At 40.2% G+C, this 22566-nt stretch overlaps 1 protein-coding gene across 1 annotated transcript in view; it reads right to left on the reverse strand.

The window, feature by feature from the left end:
* Positions 1–11906: 11906 nt before the first annotated feature.
* The window catches only part of ILRUN (inflammation and lipid regulator with UBA-like and NBR1-like domains), a 59918-nt gene continuing 49258 nt past the window's right edge, over positions 11907–22566 (reverse strand). The window contains exon 5 of the mRNA XM_084853056.1: positions 11907–16064. Coding sequence (XP_084709182.1) covers positions 16029–16064 — 36 coding nt within the window. The 3' untranslated portion in view covers positions 11907–16028. The remainder of the gene's footprint in view (positions 16065–22566) is intronic.

Raw genomic sequence — 22566 nt, forward strand, 5'->3', positions numbered from 1 at the left:
CAGTGTTTCAAGACAAGGATAATACATTTCTTGTGGTCAAGTAAAAATAATGCTGGGTTCTGCAGTGATATGAAAATACAATTTTAGAACATAAGAGCCGTGCTTGATCAGACCAATGGCCTATCTAGTCCAGCATCTGGTTGACACAGTGGTCAACCAGATGTTCATGAGAAGCCCACAACCACGACAGTAGTGCAACAGCACCCTCTCACTAGTGTTCCTCACCAGCTGGTTTACGGAAGCTTACAGATACTGGAGGCAATATAAAGTGATCATGACCTAATAGCCATCATGAATTTGTGTAACCCCCTTTTAAAGCTGTCCATGTTGGTGGCCACCACTGCATCCTATGGTAGTGAATTGCATAGTTTTAACTATCTACTGTGTGAAGTACTGCCTTTTATCTGTCCTGAGTCCCCACCATTCAGCCTCATTGGATAATCTTGGGTTCTAGTATTATGGTAGTGGGAGTAAAGCTTCTCCACACTATGCATAATTTTATACACCTCTCTCATGTCTCCCCTTACTCACCTTTTTTCTAAGGTAAACAGCCCCAAACATTGTAACCTTCCCTCACAGAGGACTTGCTCCAGCCTCTGGATCATTCTGGTGGCCCCTTTCTGCACCTTTTCCAGCTCTACAATATCTTTTTTAAGTTGCAGTAACCAGACCTCTACATAGTATTCCAAGTGTGGACACACCACAGATTTATAAGGGCATTGTGATATTGGCAGTTCTATTTTTAATTCTTTTTCTAATTACACCCAACATGAAATGTGCCGTTTTTACTAGGTCGACATTTCAGCCACCACAACCTCAAGATCTTTCTTGGTCAGTCACCGCCAGCTCAGATCTCATTAGCATGTATGCAAAGTTAGGATGTTTTCCCCAACTGTGCATCACTTTACACTTACACTGAACATTTGCCATTTTAATGCCCAATATAAAGCCTCAAACTGTGACTAATTCTTTTCCAGCACAAGGCTGTTTGTATTCTGTGCAAACAATTTGTTTCTCCTCACAGAGGCTTTTTTATCTCACAATTTTACCAGGGCTTCTCCTTCCAGATTCTTTGCGGGATTAAGAGTGGCCCTTTACATGTGCTTCCCTTCCCCCCATTATCTGCGAGTTCTATGATTAATTATACAGCCACTAGATTGCAATGTGGTATAGCTCTTGTTATTGCACAACTTCCTCTTTTCACGGAGAAATTCAATTTGCTGTATTTTAATAGCTCATTACCCTTGACCTTAAAAAAAAACAGGATAAAGGTCAGAAGACATGGGAGAGGCCCTGGAGGCTGGCGACACCATGTAAAGGACCTGCAAACTTCCATGAGTAACTAATTTCAATCACAGGATAAAAGCCTATGGCTCTGTAACTGAGCTGTGTTACAAATGTGCTACTTCATAAACAACCCACTATCATTTCAAGATCTGCAAGGACACTATCCCAAAGTTATTATGAGCCTTTCTGTTTGGTGCAGCAAGACTGATGGGGGTAGACAATGACCTTTGGATAGAACTCCACCACCACATCAGGCACCCTATCATTTACATACCCATGACATTGTGACCCCTTTCTTTCATGCTCATCTGCTTTCACCATCACTCTCCCTTCCCCATCACACACATTTTGCCATGGTGGTGGTCGTAGGATATTTGCTTGATCAGAGATATGGCTGATGTAGAGGCTTGCAAGAAAGCTGGAGAAACAAAACAGTCTTGCTTCCCTCCCTGGCTGTGCCTATGAAAGCACGCAGCAATAGGGGTTCTGTTGGCGAGAAAAACTGGCAATGCTCATGGCTGCAGAGCTCATGCACTCAGGCATTCATAAAGAAAGCAGGAGGGCAATTGGAAGCTGAGCAATTGAGGGGACTTCCACATAGCAGCCTCAAGTGGTTTTCAGTGGCACCAAGATGGTTTGCTCAGGCTGACCTAGCAAATAAACTCTCCGTGGTAAGGTTAACATTAAAAATAAACCGAAAAGGGTGTGGAGCAGACAGGAAGGACATTGCAGAGAGCAACACGATTCAAACTCATTGAGACTGACGACAGAGAGGCACAGAAATGGCTATTTTGAGGTTGCTTGAGTGCAAGACTTTGAACCAGAAGCAAGAATTCTATGACACCAGCACCAGCCTTCCCCAAGTGGCTCCAAATATGTTGGACTACAACTCCCATCATCCCCAGTCACCATGGAAGTGGCAGTTGTGGACTAACACATCTGAAGGGCACCATGTTGGGGAAGACTTGGATAACGAGTACCTGAAGGGCAGATGCATGCTATTGGAATGGTGGGTATCTCTGGGGTGGGTAGATTTCAGATACAAAATACACCATTAGGAAGCATAGGAACTAAAGGTGCTGTAGTGTCCATAAATGAGAAGGACAACATGACATAACATTTCCTGCTGTGTCTCAACCGCTGGGGTGGCTTGACTCTATATAAAATAAAGGGAGACTCGCATTCAGACGATTGTAAATATTTATTGCTGCACGGCCCACAGTACTGACCTAGATGTTATACGTTTGTGTGTGGTGGTGGTGAGGCAAATTATGATAACTTCCAGAGTCAAAAGTGAGTGCTGTAAATAGATATTTATGAATAAGGCAATTGTCTTTCTTTTGGTCACAGTTCACTTGCTCTCTTGGAACGCTCCGTCTTCTGTTGGACTTCATTATAGCATTAATTGTCATAAACTTATGAATGTGATACATTTAGAGCAGCCTTCCCAACCAGGTGCTCTCCAGATGTGTTGGACTACAACTCCCATCATCCCGGACCATTGGCCATGCTGACTGGGGCTGTTGGAAGCTGCAGTTCTAAACATCTGGAGGGTACAAGATTGGGGAAGGATGATTTAGTTTCATACATAACCTTGTTTAACTGGATTTCTTTCAGCAATTGTTTTGTGTTTATTTAATTTCTATACTGTCCAATAGCCGAAGCTCCATTCACTCTTCATTCTTTCAGCTCTTACACGTCATTCATGAAGTGTACATGGATCACGCATGGGCAAAATAAAGCATACATAATTCATAACTCATCATACTTCAGTGTATGATCTCAAATTGGTCACATCCCTTGAAGTTATCATTGGTTTGGATCTGTTTGGTGCCTTCCCTACCAGAAGATCATAGTAGAATAGTAGGGTTGGAAGGGGCCTATAAGACTGCCGAGTCCAACCCCCTGCTCAATGCAGGAATGCAGATAACAAGTACCTCTTTATAGCACTTTGCATACTTAAAGGAAGATTCCCAAACTTCATTTTTCCAGGGGTAATATTAACTTGCAGAAGAATTTTCACCAGGGTCTTGGGTCTCATCAACTGCAAATCTATGTAATTAGGCTTTTGTTGTTTAGGTCTATAGAACTGCTGCATTTGGGAGAAGCAGCCATTTTGCTCATGCTTGTAAACTTACCACAAGGGATATATGCAACCACATCGGGAGCAGATCATCTGTCACATCAGGCCATGTGGTGAGATTTTTTTACACTATGTCCACACCATTCTACATATATATATATACACACACACACACACACACACACACAGTTTATTAGCCTTCCAATATACAGTTACTATAATTTCTTAGTACTTAAAAATTAACAAAATATTTAACATTTAAACAAAGAACCAAAATGAGATAATCTTTCGGTTGCATCCAATCCTTCCAGTTCCATCAGATTTATAAAATGCTAAATCACTTGGTTTCAGTTGATTCCAGAATTGAATAAATAACCATCAATTTCTCTGAAAAGTCTCTATTGAATTATTTCTTCTCAGAGCTTCTTATACGCAGTGATCTTGTTCATCAACATGATATTCCAAATTTTCCTCCTTCATCGACCAATATGGGAATAAGAGGCATTTTCCAAACTTTTGCCATCATTATGTGTGCCACTATTAATATACATGCAACTAATACTGGGTGATCTTTCCTAACATGTCCATCTATACCTGCCAACATTACTTTGGGATTTATTAGTATCTCTTGTCCAATACGTCTCTCATTCCCTGGGTCATGTCCTCCAACCAATATTTTTTTACCTGAGCACATTCCCACCAAATGTGGGTAGGTGTGCATCTTACCCTTCCACATCTCCAGTGCAAGTCTGATGTGTTTGCAAACATTTTGGCTAGTTTTACAGGTGCGTAATACCATTTGTATAATATGTTATAAAAGTTTTCCCTTGCCATAACATCCCCCAAATGATACCTTGGATTGTTACAGATATATTTCCATTCTGCTTCTGTTACTCTTCATTCTGTTACCCAATTTTGCTTTACTGTGTTGTTCACATCAGTTGCCTCTAATATTATTTTATACATTGCTGACAGTAGGTCCTTTATCTTTTGCCATCAATTCTTTCAAAAGCTGTTAATGGTCTATTTATAGTCATTCCTCTCGTGGCACTTTGAATATAGCTTCTAATTTGCAGAAACTGAAAAAACAGACGCTGCATATTTAAATTTCTGAGCAATCTGATCATAAGACAAAATTATACCTTGGGATATAAACATCTTCAAGCATGCAAAACCAGTTCTTATCCAATTACTGCAAACTCCTGCCTCTCCTGCCCTTTAAAATCCCACTCCTTATTACTGGTGCTAGGTGTGAAGTATCGGGGGCTAATATTGATCTATACTTGTCCCAGGCCTTTGTGATTGTCTCTCTGATCTTGTAAAATTGAGCTCCGTTTCATTCCTGAGGACTACCCCATATCCAATCTCTCAAGGGAATGTCTACAGCCAGGGCAGCATATCTTTAAAAGTACAAAACCACTGAACTAATGCCACCAGTATTGTTGCATGATAATAATACGTAATAATCTATACTAGTATGGCACCTCAATATTTGCTGCTGTTTACCACTTGCTTTTGATGAATCCAAGGCTGGAGTTAAAATCACTGGAAGAAACATTAACAAACTCAGATATGTAGACGATACCACTTTGATGGCTGAAAGCGAGGAGGAGCTGAGGAACCTTCTGACAAAGGTGAAAGAAGAAAGTGCAAAAGCTGGGTTGCAGTTAAACCTCATAGAAACCAAGATTATGGCAACCAGCTTGGTTGATAACTGGCAAATAGAGGAAGAAAACGTAGAGGCAGTGACAGACTTTGTATTTCTACGCACAAAGATTACTGCAGACGCTGACTGCAGCCAGGAAATCAGAAGAAGTTTACTTCTTGGGAGGAAAGCAATGACAAATCTTGATAAAACAGTTAAGAGCAGAGACATCACACTGACAACAAAGGTCCGCATAGTGAAAGCAATGGTATTCCCCATAGTAACCTATGGCTGCGAGAGCTGGACCATAAGGAAGGCTGAGCGAAGGAAGATAGATGCGTTTGAATCGTGGTGCTGGAGGAAAATTCTGGGAGTGCCTTGGACTGCAAGAAGATCAAACCAGTCCATACTCCAGGAAATAAAGCCAGACTGCTCACTTGAGGGAATGATATTAAAGGCAAAACTGAAGTACTTTGGCCACATCATGAGAAGACAGGATACCCTGGAGAAGATGCTGATGCTAGGGAAAGTGGAAGGCAAAAGGAAGAGGGGCCAACCAAGGGCAAGATGGATGGATGATATTCTGGAGGTGATGGACTCGACCCTGGGGGAGGCGATGGCCGACAGGAAGCTCTGGCGTGGGCTTGAAGTCACAGAGTCGGAAGCGACTGAACGAATAAACAACAATAAAACCACTTGCTTTAATTCTAGGCATTTTATAATTCCAAATGTATAATGCCTTCTGTGGGATCTTAATTGGAAGAGACAAAAAACATATGGGAAGAGCACTTTCATTTTCACTATAGCCATTCCCCCCAGCCATAAAACTGGTAATTTAATCAATTTGTGCATATCCTTTCTCTAATACGGGCTGAAACTTATCTTCAAATAAATTTGCAATATTATTGAACCTTACTATTCTACATTTGTTAACAATTGCAGATGCATAGTAAAAATCATGTCACTACATGGCCAGATACTGTAGACTGCTCCCCATATAGTTGCCTGCACCCCACAGCTACCAAATGGTAAACAATAATCTGCAGCTACCAATAATTACTCTGCAACATACTCTAGTAGATTATTGTGTGTGCAATTTTTCAGTCTTGCTCTACTAAGTCTTAGCATGAGATAATTCTTTAGTTGTTATAATATCATTTATGGATCTTAGAAACTTCAGTAGACATCAGTGAAATGTATATCCTACTTAAATGTAAAAGCAGTTGTCAAGTTCATTCAGTCTGTCAAATCTCATGTTAATCTTGAGGTATCTAATGTTCATTGGGGGTGTGGGGTGTGGGGGGTAGAGATCCTGATGCAGACACTCTAGAATGGAAATAGCATCCTATCCACAGAATTAGACGTTTTGATTAACTTCTGACAAAATGGATAGAACTAGCTCTCACTTTACTTAGGTTGCAGAAAAAAAAAATTCAGCTGTGTCTGGCTTGTTAGTCTAGGTCAGGAATGGACAGAAGGTAGATCAGAAGTTTTGGTCTTTAACTCCCAGAAGCCCTTGCCAGCATGGCCAATGGTCAGGAATGCTGGGAGTTGAAGTGCAAAACACCTGGAGATGTACTTTCTGCCCACTCCTGGTCTAGGCTAGTGAGCTAGAGAGATCAACAGTCTGACTTAATATAAGGCAGCTATGTTCCTAAATTCTGATTAGCAAGTACTTTGGGAAACGTCTCTCCTGTAGGAGCCATTTGGATGAGCTGACTCATGGATGACCAAGCAAAACTCCTACCTTACACTATTGGGAAAGACTAGTGCCAAAGAATACAGATCCGAAGATGAGCTGAAAAAGGATGAGTAAGTCGGCTGGGCGCACTGGCATCATTATCCTTCCTGTTCCAGAAGTGATATTTAGGTAATCACTACACTACAACACAACATTTGTAGAGAACGGCAGGGGAATTAGGAAAGTGCTGAACACCAACAAAACTGCTAGTGCAGGGTATAAAGCTGGCAAATGTACCTTATTCCATGGAAGAATTAGTGTTGTTTTTTAGATACAGGAGGTCCAGGCTCAAATCCTTGCTTGGCCATGGTTTAGTGAGCAGCTTTGGGCAAGGCACTAAATCTCAGGCTAGCCTATTTCACAGGGCAGAAAAGGCACACATAATAGCAAACTCATTTGCATACTGAAAAGCGCCTTAGAATCATTGCGATGTACTTCTTGTGTGTCAGCCAAAGCGAGGATTGAAATCAGCCATGGAGTGCTGTACTTTTTTGTGGGGGAGGTCTGTCTCGTTTGAGCATTTCAGGCAACATTTTGGACTTATAACTTGCTAATCTTTGCTCTGCTCAGTAGTGTTCCTGACTCTTGTAGAACCCAGAGGGCTTTGGAATCTAGAAAAACATCCTTTAACTACATTAGGGTAGCACTGATGTAGCATCACTTCAAACAGTCCGAAAAAATATACTCCACCCTATTCAATGTCATTTCAAAGGGTGGAGGGTGAGAGAAGAGGATCACATTTGAATGTTCTCTTATATAAAAAGTTCCTTACACATGGAAAGCTAGGGTATCAGGTGGCAAGGTATTAGCCTAGTTTTCTCCCTGACCTGACAAGTTTCCATAGTATTCTTCCATGCGTATAATCATGACGTAGAGGAATAAGTAAATATATATCCCTTGCACCTGTCTTAAGTGGTACAACCCTGAGAACAATGCATTACATGCTCTCTGAACCAGCTCTTATGAATAAGCAACCAAATACTGAGAATGCTAGATTAATTTTTTTAAATTGCTTAAAGTTTTCCTTCCATATGGACCTACAGAAATAGGGAACCTGAACATTAGTAACTGGGAGAGAATTTGGTACTTAGTTCTTAGAGCAGAAAACTCCACTGTTGGCTGGAAAGAGAAACGTAGCTTTAGAAATGCACTTCTTACTGTAACTAACATGTACTGCAAGCCTAGTTTTTGCAGATAAATGCTTTTTTTTTTTTAAAGTCTGATTAAAAGTTGTGACATCCATAATGTCTGCTATGATGGAGCAATGTTCTGGGCTTTGGCACAGGTGCTCCAGGAAGAGAAATACAGCCAAGCTACAAGACATTTCTTCCTGTCCATGGCTGGCATCAATCATTACATTGCTTGAAGCGGAAAACTGAATGGACTGTATTTTAATATTTAAATTCAGTTCTTTGCAAAAGCTCATACATTGTTCTACTCTATAGCTATTTGATTTGGCCTTTGTGTATTGCACCACACCCATGGCACATACCACGTAAAAGTCATGGCACATTGCTCCATTTAAAATGAGTGCATCATAATGATAGCACAATTTATTTGCTTGCTCCAAAGATAGCATTATAATGAAGGTGTGATCTGATTGCCTGGCCTTGATGAGCTCCTGACAGGTTGCAGCCCTAAAGACAAACAACCTTAAAAGCAAACAGCAAGAAAATATGAAGGGAGGAAGAGAAAACAGAAATTGCAAATAATCCAACCATCACCACCACCAATTTAAAGTACAGTTGGGAGCATCATGACTTCTACAGGTGCATTCATTCCTTGACAAGATATGCAGCCAAGAGAAGCTACTGTAGGGTGTCCAGAGACCAGGCTGAATTTCAGGGTCAAACAGTTGTTTTTCACTTATTCCAACATACAAAACCTACCAGCTATTTTTGTATAATTTGAAATTGAATAAGAATAGACAGTTAAGAAACTGGACAGGACTTCCCCTTCACCTCAAGCTAGCCTGCCCCAAATTGTTATGGTTGTTATTAGTTTTGGTCAGGGTCATTTCACATGCTGCTTGTAAAATGTACATACTAAAAATGAATTAAGGGCATTTCAAAATGTTACTTTTTAGAAGCCCTCAGACAGGAATGTACAGGATATACTATTCAAGCCAAAGGATATGAAAATCCACTGCTTTTCTAAAATGTAATTTCTAATCCAGATGTTTGGGGTGAAAGTTTTAATCATAAAATGGCACACTTCATTTACAAGAAGAAAAACAAAAGGCACATTGAAAAACATTAAGGGCCCTAATCTGGAGAAATTAGAGTGCCTTTAAGAGTCTTGGGACAGGAGGATGGTGTAAGTTGGGGCAGGGCACAAGATGCTCTTCTCTCTGGGCAACAGGAATGTTTCAAGATGTTGGAGGACTTTCCTCTGCAAGTTTAAAAGATGTTTCACACATTTCTTTTTGTAAGGACGCGTGCAAGATGTTGTACCCATAAAAGTGTAATGCATGCTGTGCGGCAAACATGTTTCCTTGTGCATATATCTTACAGGTACACATGCCAGGAACCTGGGATTGACTGTAACCCCCTGGATTGTGCATGTGGTGGTAAATACCCATTGCTCTGCAGCCCTCACACTCAACAGTACAGGGACTATCCACTGCCCTGCACCGTGGTTGCCTTGTTAGTAAATAGTCCTTGAGGTTACTATTATTATTAGAAGCAAAAGATGGAGAGGTGGGGCTAATGAGAGAGGATAAAGAACCTACTGGAGTCATGATAAGTAGCAGAAGCTACAGCAGCGGAGAAGGAACTGTACCATGGGGAGGATAGGTGGCACTTGGTCTGTTCGTCTGTATCCATCTCAAAATAAATAACGATGCCTTCTGATTTGTTGCTGCTGCTGTTCAACATGGTGTGATTTATCCTATATCAACTACCCATCTAATGAAAGCTATTGATCTCAAGTGCATTATTGAGACTTGGCTACCTGAACCATTTGGGCGAGTGTGTGGTCCAGGTTGTTCCAACCAGTCAGAGTTGCAAATGACAGCAACTGTACATAACTGAGAGGCTATCAGAAACATCCAGTATATAAACAATCCAATACAGTTTGTACATTCCTGGCAACAGGAATATATTGGGGATTTTACTGGTGTACTGGGCTGTTTTAACAGGTAAATGCTGAAATCAACTCTTCAGGTCAAGCGCAACAAGATTAACATTTTCGATCCAATGTTCTGCACTGTGTTGGAAATAGTAATTCCAATTAGAGGAATATTAAGACAGCACCACTGACCTTATCAACTCACTCCCTTCTAAGAGCTCATATCCCCACTCTTGCAGTGCTTTTTTGAGAGTGATGAAAAAATTATAGTTGTCTCCCCTCACAGATTCATGAAGGCAATAGGATTCCAGAACTATCTCAGGTACAGAACTCCTAACCTTAAAGGCTAATCTGTCAGTGCCCTGGTTGAAGTCTGCAATAGGATGTTGGCTTCTGCCACTGACAAAATGAATTGCTGCTCTATCTGCTTCTGTGGATTCACACGTCTGCCTCAGTAACAAGAACTCAAGGCTGCTAAAATGATTGGGCTATTGAGCATCTGTAGCATGCAACTTATGTTGAAATCAGTTGCAGCATAGACCTTTTTAATACAACTGGTTGATGTTATGCATGTGGAATACTGCGAGACTGAAAAATGCAAGTACTTCACTCTCATTTGGCTTAGGAAACAAGGGAGCATCCAGACAACCAATACAGTTCACTCACCAGCAATGGGCGTAATTATGGGGCACTCAACCAGTCCAAATTCTTCCTTAGTCTAGGAATTTCTGGCTGTGAAGAACAGAGGTGGGGTGGGCAGAGGGAGGGGAAAGGCACATTCCTTCTGGGCAAATGGTTAGGGATTTATCCGTCAATTCCATTTTTTAACCTACAGCTAGGGTTGTAGACACAAACACAAACAAACTAGGCTCCAGGCAATGCATCGGACACATGCAGATACTGAGAAAACCAACTGCTTTGTGATTCAATATCCTTATATCAAGCCCCTAACATTTGATATATTGTTTACACATGTCAAAGATACATAGTCCAAGCTCAATCATCCATTTGCAGCATCTGCAGCTAGAACTGCACACCACGTAAACAAGAAAGCAGGATCATGCAGTCATGCGCCGCATGCCATTTAAAATTACTCCCCCCCCCTACCAATCACTCTCTAAAAAAAAAGTGCATGAGTTCTAGGGCTGCTCTAATAGAATTTATGATGTTCCATAAGGAGTCCTCCTTTTTTCTCAGCCCCATCCCTATTGATCTATGCAAGGAAGGATCTGGGAAAAATCCAGCACAGCAAAGTTGATGGCTAATGTTAGTCCCACTGCAGATGCATATGTGTAGCTCCTACTAGTGCTATAGAGCAGCCTTCCCCAACCTGGTGCCCTCCAGATGAGTTGGACTACCATCCTCCCCAACCAGCGTGGTCAAATATATCTTCTATAATAATTTAGTGAAGTGGAATATTATATGAATGCATTCCAGTTTTAGAGGTAATTTTCTTTGGATCTCTCATATTAAAATACATGGACAAAGAACTTTATGAGGAGGAAGGAATTAAACCAGTTTTTAAAAACAAAACAAAACACTGGCCCGGTTTGGATGATTGGGATTCGTTAACCTTGGGCTGTTCGTGAGCAGTTTGGAGTAAGAGTGCTGGCTCCCAACTGGTCATCCACTTCCACTTTGCTGAACAACACAGGAATGCCCCATTCTTTGGTTGTTCACTGTAACATCCACACCTGGAAATCTGGGCTGCTGAAGGAGAAACAACCGAATGTTTTAACCCAAGAACAAACCATGGGTTAAAAGTCTGGGCTGTTTCTCCCTTAACAACCCAGAGTTCTGGGTTCAGATGTTATGGCAAAGAACCCAGGAATGGGGTGTTCCTGGGTTGTTTAGCAAAGCAGAAGAGGGCAGGAGCTAACATGCTTGCTCACTCCCACACACTCAAACTACCCATGGTTTGTTAATTGTACGAGCTGGGTCAGTGAATTTTCAGCTCTGTTCTGGCTTACATAATACCCTCAACAAATGGGAAAGAAAGTGAAGTGGAAACCATTTAAATTATGAGAACATACTGCAGGATCAACCTTTGCTTATTCAATAAAAACTCAACAAGTATAGGATTGTTTTGTGTTAATTTAATCATACAAATATTCATTTATACATTAAGGAAAAAGCGTCTTTGTTTTCCCCCACAATGTGCTATTACAGGATTCTTCCCAGACTCAATGAAGCAACACACCATCCTGCTCTACACATGCACTCCCCCCAGAGAGAATAAAGACAGGCTGCAGAATCAACCACTCACTCACACAAGAGAAAAAACAATGGAAACCCAGACATGGGACAGCGTGCATTTCTTAGCCTCAGAGAACTTCAGCTACACTTGTACCTAGAGAGATTCAGGATGTGCTCATCTGCAGCTGGGGGAGGGATGAGTACACATTCCCAAATCACTGAGGCTTCAAGGTTACACCCTTTACCTTTCCCTGCTTCAAATAAGCGCAACAACATAGGCTCAACCTGCTAGTGCAGGCTTGAGATCCATCTGCAAACAGAGATAGAGCTTATTTTCAGCCAGAGGGACTCAAAGCCAGCCCAGTTTCATAGTGAGAAGTCTGGGAGCTCTTCCATCCCAGGCTGGAGTCATATTTTCAGATGCAGAAGTTACCAGCATATTGTCAAACCCAACAGCTTGGGCTATGGTTAAGTTAGCATTAAAAAAAGAACCTAGCAAAGAAAGTACTATCAATGAGAAATTAAAACTTCCCTTTGTTAAATTATTTCTTCCCCTCAGGAATCCATCATAATTTTTTCCAGAATGAATCACTAGAGGAACAAGGAGGCAGAGCCAACCACACTTGCTACATAAAGCAGGATGAGTTTTGGGGAGTGAGGATCAGCCACTAAATTTCTAAGATCAGGAACATTTAACTTCCTCCATGACCAAGCAATATTACATTGGTAAAAGGCGCTGAGGGCTATTTTAACAACAGTATTGTTCTACAGATTATGTAGCAGGAGCGTGGTCACTAATGTTTGAAGATGGTGTGAGTGTTTGTTTTGCTGTAATTACAACAGCCTGAGAGCCACCCAGAGCTTTCAAATGCACACAGTAGTGACAATCTAAACACTCATGCCAATTCCAAACTTGACAGCATACACCATTTCTCCCAGCCTATAAAGTGTTTTAATCCCAGGTGCTACTTAATATTGCCACCTTTTCTGACAAAGGCCCTGTGCCTTTAACTATATGAGATGCAGCAATTCTATAGGTTCACTCATCCCCCATTACTGTACATCTATGCTCTGTAAAGCTACATCCATGGAGTTTCTGCTCGCCATGCAGTCTTTAAAGCCATAGGCCATCTGTCTGGGAGGAACAAAGGTAGCACCAGCTTTCCCTGGTGATTACAAGACAGGTATTACGTGCTTCTAAAAACCAAGCCTTTGTGCCTGGGCATAAAGATGTTCTTAACTGTTCAAGTCTGGAAGTGTTGCCCCTATGTAATCAACATGATTTTGTGATCAGCCATTTCTAGGGCTCCAAAATCATCATTAAATGCCTTAAAAACTAATAAGCCTAAATCTGAGTCTTAAGAGGTTCAGTAAATAATAACATAGATCTTATCATCATGGGAAGAATATTTGACAAAAGAAATCAGAGTAGTGAGCAATTTCAACATCCTCCCATTGTCATTACTGCAAGAATCATCACCTTCCTCAGAATACCCACAAACAGGTATGAGCCCTTTATAACTATTTATACAGAGATCATCCCCAAAGAGAAAAGTAATGTTTATCTCCTGAAAGATCTCAGGAACTAGTGACAATTAGAGGACAACTGTTTACTGCAACCCAACTGAGCACTGGCTCTGGCTTTTGCCTTCTTCAGTGGAGTGACTGTTTCATTGAAAAGAGTCACTTGCACTCAAAGAGGAGACAGCTTTTGAGATGACCTGCAATGGGCACCCCTACATGCTGTAAGAGAACAGTAGTTGGCAGTAAATATCAACGTTCTCCCTGCACAGTGGAAAAAAACAATACCTTCACCACAATATCAGCTGAAAGATTAGATAAGTCTGTCAATAACTGATCTAAAGAGAAAACTGAAGCTATTTTGAATTAATTAGGTAGGACTTAGTTTGGTAGTTGCCAGTTGTCACCACTGTAAGACTTCCAATGTTGCTACCAGAGCACATGCACGTGCGCGCACACACACATGCGTCACCCATCTTATCTTTTACTTGCATATCAATAAAGTTGCTTTACCAGAGCGGGGGGGGGGGGGATAAAACAAATTAAAACCAATCATCATGACTAATGCTATACATAATCTGTTTGAATACCCTATTTTGCATTTAGAGAATACATTGGTTAAGGTGATTGATACATTATTTGGAGGTCCATGCTGGGGAAAGGGTCAAGGAGTAAAGGAAGATATATCCTAATGCTTACACTCCCATGATTTACCCTCTCAAGATTATCTCCTTGCAATGTCTCCCAGTGTTCACAGCTACGTTGATATGTGCTTCAATTAGATAGGTGGCAACAAAAATAAGTTATACATGTTCTCCAAAAGAACAAATACCAAATTCAACTGGCTCTAGAAGACTGAATACCTAAGTTCCTGCCTCCTAGGATCCCAGCCAGAACTGTTTAGACTCTGCAGGTGCTATCCATATGTTCTGGTGGGAAGCAAGATTGTGGTCAGCTATAAAGAGCATTTAAAAGGCCCTTTGCGCCAACCAATGAAACAAGGTAGCTTAGAGTATGTTACTTTGGGCCCAACAGTACCTATCAGTACATGTTCACACACCCATTACTCTTTCAAATAGAGTAGGCAGCTTGGTCTTTTGAGTGAGATGAAAGGAAGAGGGCATTGCATATTATTCTATCTTTGGCGGATGGCTGCTTGGCCTAGTTCAAGTTTCTGAAATAGACAGAGCCCCCCCCCCCTTCTTTCAAAGTTCTACACTGATGCAAAACCCAAGAATTTCAAGAGACCATGCTCTGATACTTCTCCCTATGGAATTGGACAGCTTGGCCTCAGTTATATATGGCTATCATTCTTCATGGGCTGCACACAGTTAGACCTGAAACAGCCACACACACACACACACACACACACACACACACACACTTCTAGAAAACTAAAAGTTCAGATAAAACAGAAGAAATTACTGTGAGTGGCACAGTATATGTTCAAAGCAATTTAGACTCTGCCAACAAAGCATATATTTTTATCCCTGAAGAATCAAACTGGTTACCCTAATATAAAAAGGAAGATGTGAAGTTTACACCTAGAAGTGACATGAAAATTTAATAACTGGTGCTCTACCATTCTAGAAATCAAATTTTATCTTGGCACAAAACTGACACATACATGCATAGCTGACTCAAATACAGTTACTGTAAATTAATGAACATGGGAATATTTCAATTCAGGGCAAACTTTGGAAATCTAGTAAGAACATATGCATGTTTCAAAGCACAAGACAAACCTCCTCCATCATTTCAGTCCTCGTCCTTTCCACCTTCTCGCCCCATCCATGAATGGCAAACTGGATATGAGCAACTTTATCAAATAGAAAAGAACTAGCAGATGACTAATGCACATCATACCCAGAAGAATGATGCCAACAGCAGATTAAAAGGCAAATAACTAAAAAAAGATGTTAAAATTCATGGATCTGGATACTGATAAAGCTAGAAATTAATGCCAACTGACATACAAATAGCAGTTGTACTAATCAAGAAAATGCTAAGCAAGCTTCCATTTCATAGCAAGCACATCTCCATAAAAATGCACGCTGTCCCTTTTAAAAAAGTTATGAACAAGAAACAAAAAAATAACATTTGCTCAGACTACAACCGCTCCGTAGGCAAAATAATTTTTCTTTTTAAAAAGAGATGGCTTTTCCATTTTAATCTTTTTAAAAATTTCTTTTAGGCTACCTAATTAACTGTGACAATGACTTCTAAACAAAACATTGGTGTATTTTTCTCTCTCATAGCACTGAACAGCACTCCTGAAATTCAGCATTCATACATGCATACTTTAGGGTTTTTTTTTCTTTCTGGAAACAACTAGTCTTAAGTTATTGTTTGTTTTCTTCTTATCCCAGGATATGGAGACCAAGAAGGGGGTTCATGCTGAATCTTCTATAAGCCACAAGAACTCCCCCTCCCTCCCAAGTGCGTTCTTTGTCAAATTCTCTTCTTGACGATACCCGTTTTTGTTTTTAAGACTGTCCAAAGGGATAAGGACCATGAAAACCCTGGAAGAGAATTAGAGACAAAACATTAATTTCAGCAGGGAGTATAAGCTAAGCAATGTCTGCTCCAATACATTCCCAATTCAAAACCCCAAGTGCTTGAAATCACCTACAGCCTAGGTTCCAAAGTCATTTTGTGTTCTTTGCATAGGTGCGTACATTGTAGTCTACCTCTTTCCCTTCCCCATTTCAATGCTATACTTTAACATTTATAGGCCAAAATAAATACCGTCAGTGCTACAGCCTTACCACCTACAATATTTAGTCAGGTATACTGATCCACAGAGATATCCACAACATAATGACAAAAGCATTTGAACCGTAGTTCCAGTTTGGGATGTTTTGTACATTCAAGGGCTTTGATATACTTGGAATGCTTTAACAATGAAAATACCAAGTCCCTTCCACACCTCTGAAAAGCCTGACAGCCCATGTTCATAAACTCGTAACAGTCCCAGTCCCAAAAGTTTACACACATACACACACACACACACACACACACACACACACACACACACAGCTGCTCATTAGGCTTGAAGAATGGTTCTGTGTCCCACAATCAGGGATCCCACATTGAGCTGCAGACCTCATGCATGTTTTGTGGCAAGCAGGCATTGATACTATTAGCACAGCCAACCTTGTTCAAATTTCAATAGATGCATGCAGTAAACTTCCATAAGCTTTATTTGCAATGAGTCAGCTTCCCCTGACTTAAGTCAAGGTAAGCAGCATAAACACTTTTGCTAGTTTTCTGTTATGGCTACCTGCTAGTTTGCCGCTATGGATAAAACAGCCACAAATGAATATGTTCAGATGCAGTCTAAATATGCCACCATTTCCTGCCCAGGATGTTTCATCAGTCACACTTTACTCTGTTAAATCATCCTCCTAAAACTGTATATTTATCAAATAAATCTCCTCTATGACATAACAGAAACATGTTTGCTTTCTACTCTGACCCACCTAGCATGCTCTGGCACAAAATGAAAATAGAAAACTATTTTTAATTCCTGGGTTCCAGCATCAATTTGGGGGGTGGCTGGCTGGCGGATGGGTACAGTACTAAACAAAGTATTTCAAATCCTAGAACTACCACATTTTAGGCACCCAAATAACCAGGCCCTTCGGAGATGTTCCCCCAGTTGTATAGTAGCAATAGCAACTAATGATTTTTTTACCCCCAAATCCCACATTAATATGAAGGACAGGCTACAGGAACCTTTTAAAAATGAAGGTGGGGGGTCGGGGGTCCAAGACTGATGTATTCTGGCTAAACTTACAACCCTTTCAGAGCCAATATACATAGTTAGCTGTCAGTTATATTATACAGAGTTTTATAATCTGGGAAGCAGTTGTCTTACACTCCGTAAATCATGCATCTTTAACAGACCCAAGAAATTACATTAATAGAGAAAATGGCAATAGAAATATGTTACATTGTATACTATGCAACATCTTTGGTTCTTGTAATTATCATAAACAGCTTCATTTGCTATAGGATGCAACCTTTAGAACACCTGTGTTTTGATAGTAGCAATATCTGAAGTAAACAGTACTCTTGAAAACATTACTCCACATTTTTTACTAGGGTGTGTTTGCCCTGGTAGTGCCAGAGTACTTTCATGCTATTCAAAAAATGCTTTGATTTATAAGAATTCTTCCAGTAGTTTTCTTACCGACTGATGCGCCTCTCCTTTTTGTCTATAATCCAGAGTACAGCAGTGCTGCTTTCTCACACAGGACAGCAGAGCAACTATCCTGCACTTTATGCAATGTACCAAAGGTTTACATTATGTTTGATTTCTGAGCACAGTCATCATTGATTCTGATACAAATATTATTCAAAGCAAATTAATCTACAGTAATACAATAAACATGTTTCATTTAACAAAAAAAGTGATTTAAGAGGTAGGATTTTATCCTTCTAAGCACTAGGCCTTGTGCACATAGATTCAGTAAAGAAGTTAAGGATTTCATAATTCAGACTTTGTTACTGCAACTGTATGTACACTTACATGAGCGTAAGCCCCACTTAACACAATGGGACTCGCTTCTGGGTGAACAAAACAGGATTGGGCTGTGTTGGTCTCCAATCCCAATCAGTAAAAAGGATAAAATGTCCGGTTTAGGCCCTTGGGTAAGGACTGGTTCTTAACGCTACACCTATCACTGTTGTACACTGTTGTACACTGTTGTATCACTGAGAAACACTTTGCGGGAAGCACATATTTGCTCTCCTACCCCACCCTGACACCAATTTCCCTCCCAGTGTACATGTCACCCGAAAACATAGAAAAGTTTTGAGGGGAAAATGAGCATTTCATTTCTGTTTGTCATCTAGTTTGAATATTTTTTTTAAAACGACACTAGCTTTTGATGCACTGCTGCAAAACAAAACAGAAGTCTCCCAGCTTACACAGATGCCAGCCTCAGATAATGCTACTCAATCACTCTCTCTTCTCATCACTTCCTGGGCCGTTCCTGGTCAGTGCTTGTCTAAACTACCTTAAGCTCTTTTGAATCACTTATGTAAACTGAATCCAAACAGAATAGAGCGTTTTGTACTATATTTTGTTCAAATAATGCAGAACCTCAAAGCTCTTTCCCACAATTCATCTGTTCATTCTTCTTAACTGAGACTTGATCTACATGTTCAGAAAAAGAATGTGATACTGCCTTCCCCTGGTATGTACCACTTCAGAATGCGAGGATAGATGGCTGGGTGGGTAAGGAGTCACATTTTTAAATGTCCCCTTCCACAAAAATCTAAACTGTATGTAGACAAACTACCAATGTTGAAACCTTTATTCTCAACATACAGTAACCCAAAGAAGTCTACCAGCTGCCTTCAATAATAATTCTTCAGAAATACAATGTTATGTTAACTTTTAGTTTTCATGCAAATCATATTAACATGAGGACACAGAACAAATATAATACCTGCTCTATTTCCTGTTCTATGGATCAGATTTCAGCTTTTCTATAGAGTTATGCTAAACTTTCTGTAAAATGAAACTTCACTATCTAAGAGTTCTTGCCAAGACATTTGGCACCTGCAGGCACAAAGCCAGCAGGTTAAGCAGCATCATAAATAGTTAAGCCATTCCAGCTTATGCTTCTTGAAAAAAGGGAGAATGCGTGGCAAATGTTTATCATATAAAGGAAATGTTTGGGAGCTGATCAATATTGCACTTATATATACATTTACCTTTTATCTTATACTTATTTTGTGTATGCTTGTTTTGTTTAATAGAGAAAATGATGGTTTTAAAAAAATCACCATATGTAAAATCTTCTTTTACATGAGGCTTCTTTCTAGTGGTTTCCCATCTAGATTGCTGATCAGGTCTATGCCTGATTAGCTTCAGCAATGCTTTATCATCTGCAGGTCTCATTCACCTAGTTCCAGCAGAGAAAATGTTAAACAGTACAGAATAAGAGAGTTCAGATGAATGGACCGTTCTCTCATGCAATCCTCTACCTGAAATAAAAACTCATAGTTTTTAGAATTCAGGAACATGTTTCTGCACTGAAAAGCACAATTTCATTAAGAGAGATTTTTGTTGCTCCTTTTAGTCTCTAAGGAATTCAATATACCAAAATTCCTGGTCCATTTTTCTGCACTGAACAGACTTCATAATGCCTTAAAGTCACTGTGTTCAACATACCTGATCCAACTGAAGACATTTCAAGGCATTTTCAAAGTTATTTAGCATCAGTGTAGCAGGAAGAATACAAGGAGTCTGGAATTTCCCCAGCATACATAGTAAACTAATGGTAATCTATTATTCTCCATGTGAACAAAGGCCTGCCAATTCATTCTGGTGTAGATTATGAGATACTTCATAGGTGTGGCAACCTATCAGTCCCATGTAATAAACAGGGGAGCTAATTTAAGTGTTTTATAACATATTCAAACAAAGCCCTACCAGGAATGTTTTAACTGTCTGGGTCTATTTACTGTGTCCATCCACCTATCCACCCTGCAGCAGTGGCTGGGTGGCATGGCAAGGTATCATTATTGCTGATGCTAACCGAATTCTATGCCTCTGGTTTTCTGACCCTTAATCCAGGTATTTCAATTTGCTGAAACTGTAATTGTACTATTGCTCCATCCAAAAGAGCACTAAAAGAAACAGGCAGGTCAAACTGGGGAAGAAGGGCATTCATGTGTCTTGCTGGTAAGTGGCAAACAATGTAATCCTACGCACATCTACTCAGAAGTAAATCCCACAGAATTCAGTGGCACTTCCTTCCAAGTAAATGTGTACAAGGTTACAGCCTAAATCATTCTGGACATCCCTTAAATAAAAGAGAATGGAATACGAATTATTTCTCTCTAGAATGGGGAACAGACAGACCCTGCAGGCCTTTATCCAATTTCATGCAGGAAGCAAGGAGGGGACAAATGGGGGGAAGGAGTGGCAGAAAAATAGAAAGAACGGGGTTGGTAGAAAGGGGGAAAGTGAGAGACAGAGAGAAAGGGGTGTCTCTGCCTACATTTAGTTTTAACTTCAACCACAAGCTCTGGCACTTGCCAGATTGCCCTTGAGGAAATGTGGCTCTCAAGAGAAATTTTTTTTACCCTGTTCTAGAGAAATGTTCTTTGCCAAGGTTTGCCTGCTGGAATTGGTTGTTACAGAGAATGGTGTGCTGTTGACCCCACTAAGAAATTCCAAACCACACCTATCAAACTCCTTGCCTTATGCAGTTGTGTTGAAGACAGGCATTACTAATACACATATTTAAAAAGAATATAGGGTGAGAAGCACACATGATTTCTACAAATGTAAAACAGGCTCCAAATCTCTCTTCCGGGAGGACATAGTCCTAAAAATGGCTTATAAATCCCTTAAATAAAGGAACACACAAGATTTCCCTCTGCCCAAAAGCAAACTATTTCATTTGGTAGCCAGAAGCACTAGGTAGTCTACAAAGCAACCATTAAAGAAAAATCTGTTAGTAATGAAATAATCCAAGAATAAAGTTAGCTCAAAAGGCCAGAATGGATGAGTCCACCTTAAGCTGTCCAAGGCCAGGGATAGTCAAGAAACTGCTGGCAGTTTGCATGGCATAGTTAGACAAAATTTCAAAGATTTGTTTTGAACTTTAAAAGCTCTCGTGATTGCTGAAACACAATTCATTAAACAATAAAGCATCTGTATTTTGTTTCTGAACTGTGTGATTTCCATCAGCATTTTGTATTAAAGGGCTTGTTTAAACTTTCAAACATCTGAGATTAAATCATATGGTTGCTGCACAGGATTCAGTTGGTGAGAAGGGAGTTCATAATGTTCATGCACATCATGTTAATGTGTAAATGTTTACTTATTTAGACCAGAATATGAAAGCTACTTTTGCGTCTTTTACCTATTATAAGCTTCTACTTAGGCTTGTGCTGATTAAGCTGCCAACTCTTTCAGAGGCCGTAACTAACCTACCTCACAGGGTTGTTGTGAGGATAAAATGGAGAGGAGGATTATATGTATGCCACCTTGGGCTCCTTGGAGGAAAGGTGGGATATAAATGTAACAAATAAATAAATAAAGCACTCTAATCTTAAAGGGATAGACTACATCCTCTGACATAGTTGGGTCCTATGTGATACAATCCAATTATACAATCTATCCTGCATGAATTTGTACCATCACTTTACAAAGCCATCTAAGCTAGTGGTTGTCACATCCTGTGTTAATGAATTTTCAAAAGCTAAGTATCTGCTAAATGAAGTAGTAATTCCTTTTGTCTCCCTTGCTCCTACTGCAGATTGATTTCACTAGATGTACACGTGATGTTTTAGTATTGTAATATACTATTGCCTTAATCTTCCTTCTCCATACCATACAAAATTTTATAAACTACTTTCACGTCCCTTACTCTAAATTCAAAAGGCCCAAATCCTTTAGTTATTTCTCATATGGAATGTGTTCCAATCTCTTGATCATTTGGATTGCCTTTTCTGTAGCTTTTCCTTTCACACAGCTTTTTTGAAATGGTTGACCAGAACTATACACAATAGCTTGGATCCAGACGTTGCCTCCTGTGAATGGAAGAATTTCTTCCATCCATGGAAGGACTTTTGATCCAGCAGAACATTCAGTGGCAGAATGGGGGAGGTGACAATTTTCACCAATTCCTTGCTCTACCCCCCATGCCCCCTGAAAATCTGCTCTGAAGGGTTGGGGTTCTCCCTAGAACAGCATGGGAGGTGGTGCTGGCAAAGATGCGATTGGTGAAAATCACCTCCCCCTTCCTGCTGGTCAGAGTGTTCTGAGCAGATCTCTGCTCAGGGAGCGCTCCTACTAGTAGGAGAAACTCTAGACCCAGCCCAGTATTTAAGTGTGGGTGTGCTGTACGTTTATGCATGATGCAAGTTGCTATTTTATTTTCATCACCTTTCCAAATAATTACTAATGCTGATTTTGCCTTGTTCACAGCTGCAGCACACTAATCCAATGTTTTCAGTGAGCTATAACTCTCTTTCCTGATAACCACAGACAATTTA

This window comes from Heloderma suspectum, chromosome 4, assembly GCF_057233095.1.
Source record: "Heloderma suspectum isolate Gila_16-S chromosome 4, 16-S_ref, whole genome shotgun sequence".
NCBI classification, from domain to species: domain Eukaryota; kingdom Metazoa; phylum Chordata; class Lepidosauria; order Squamata; family Helodermatidae; genus Heloderma; species Heloderma suspectum.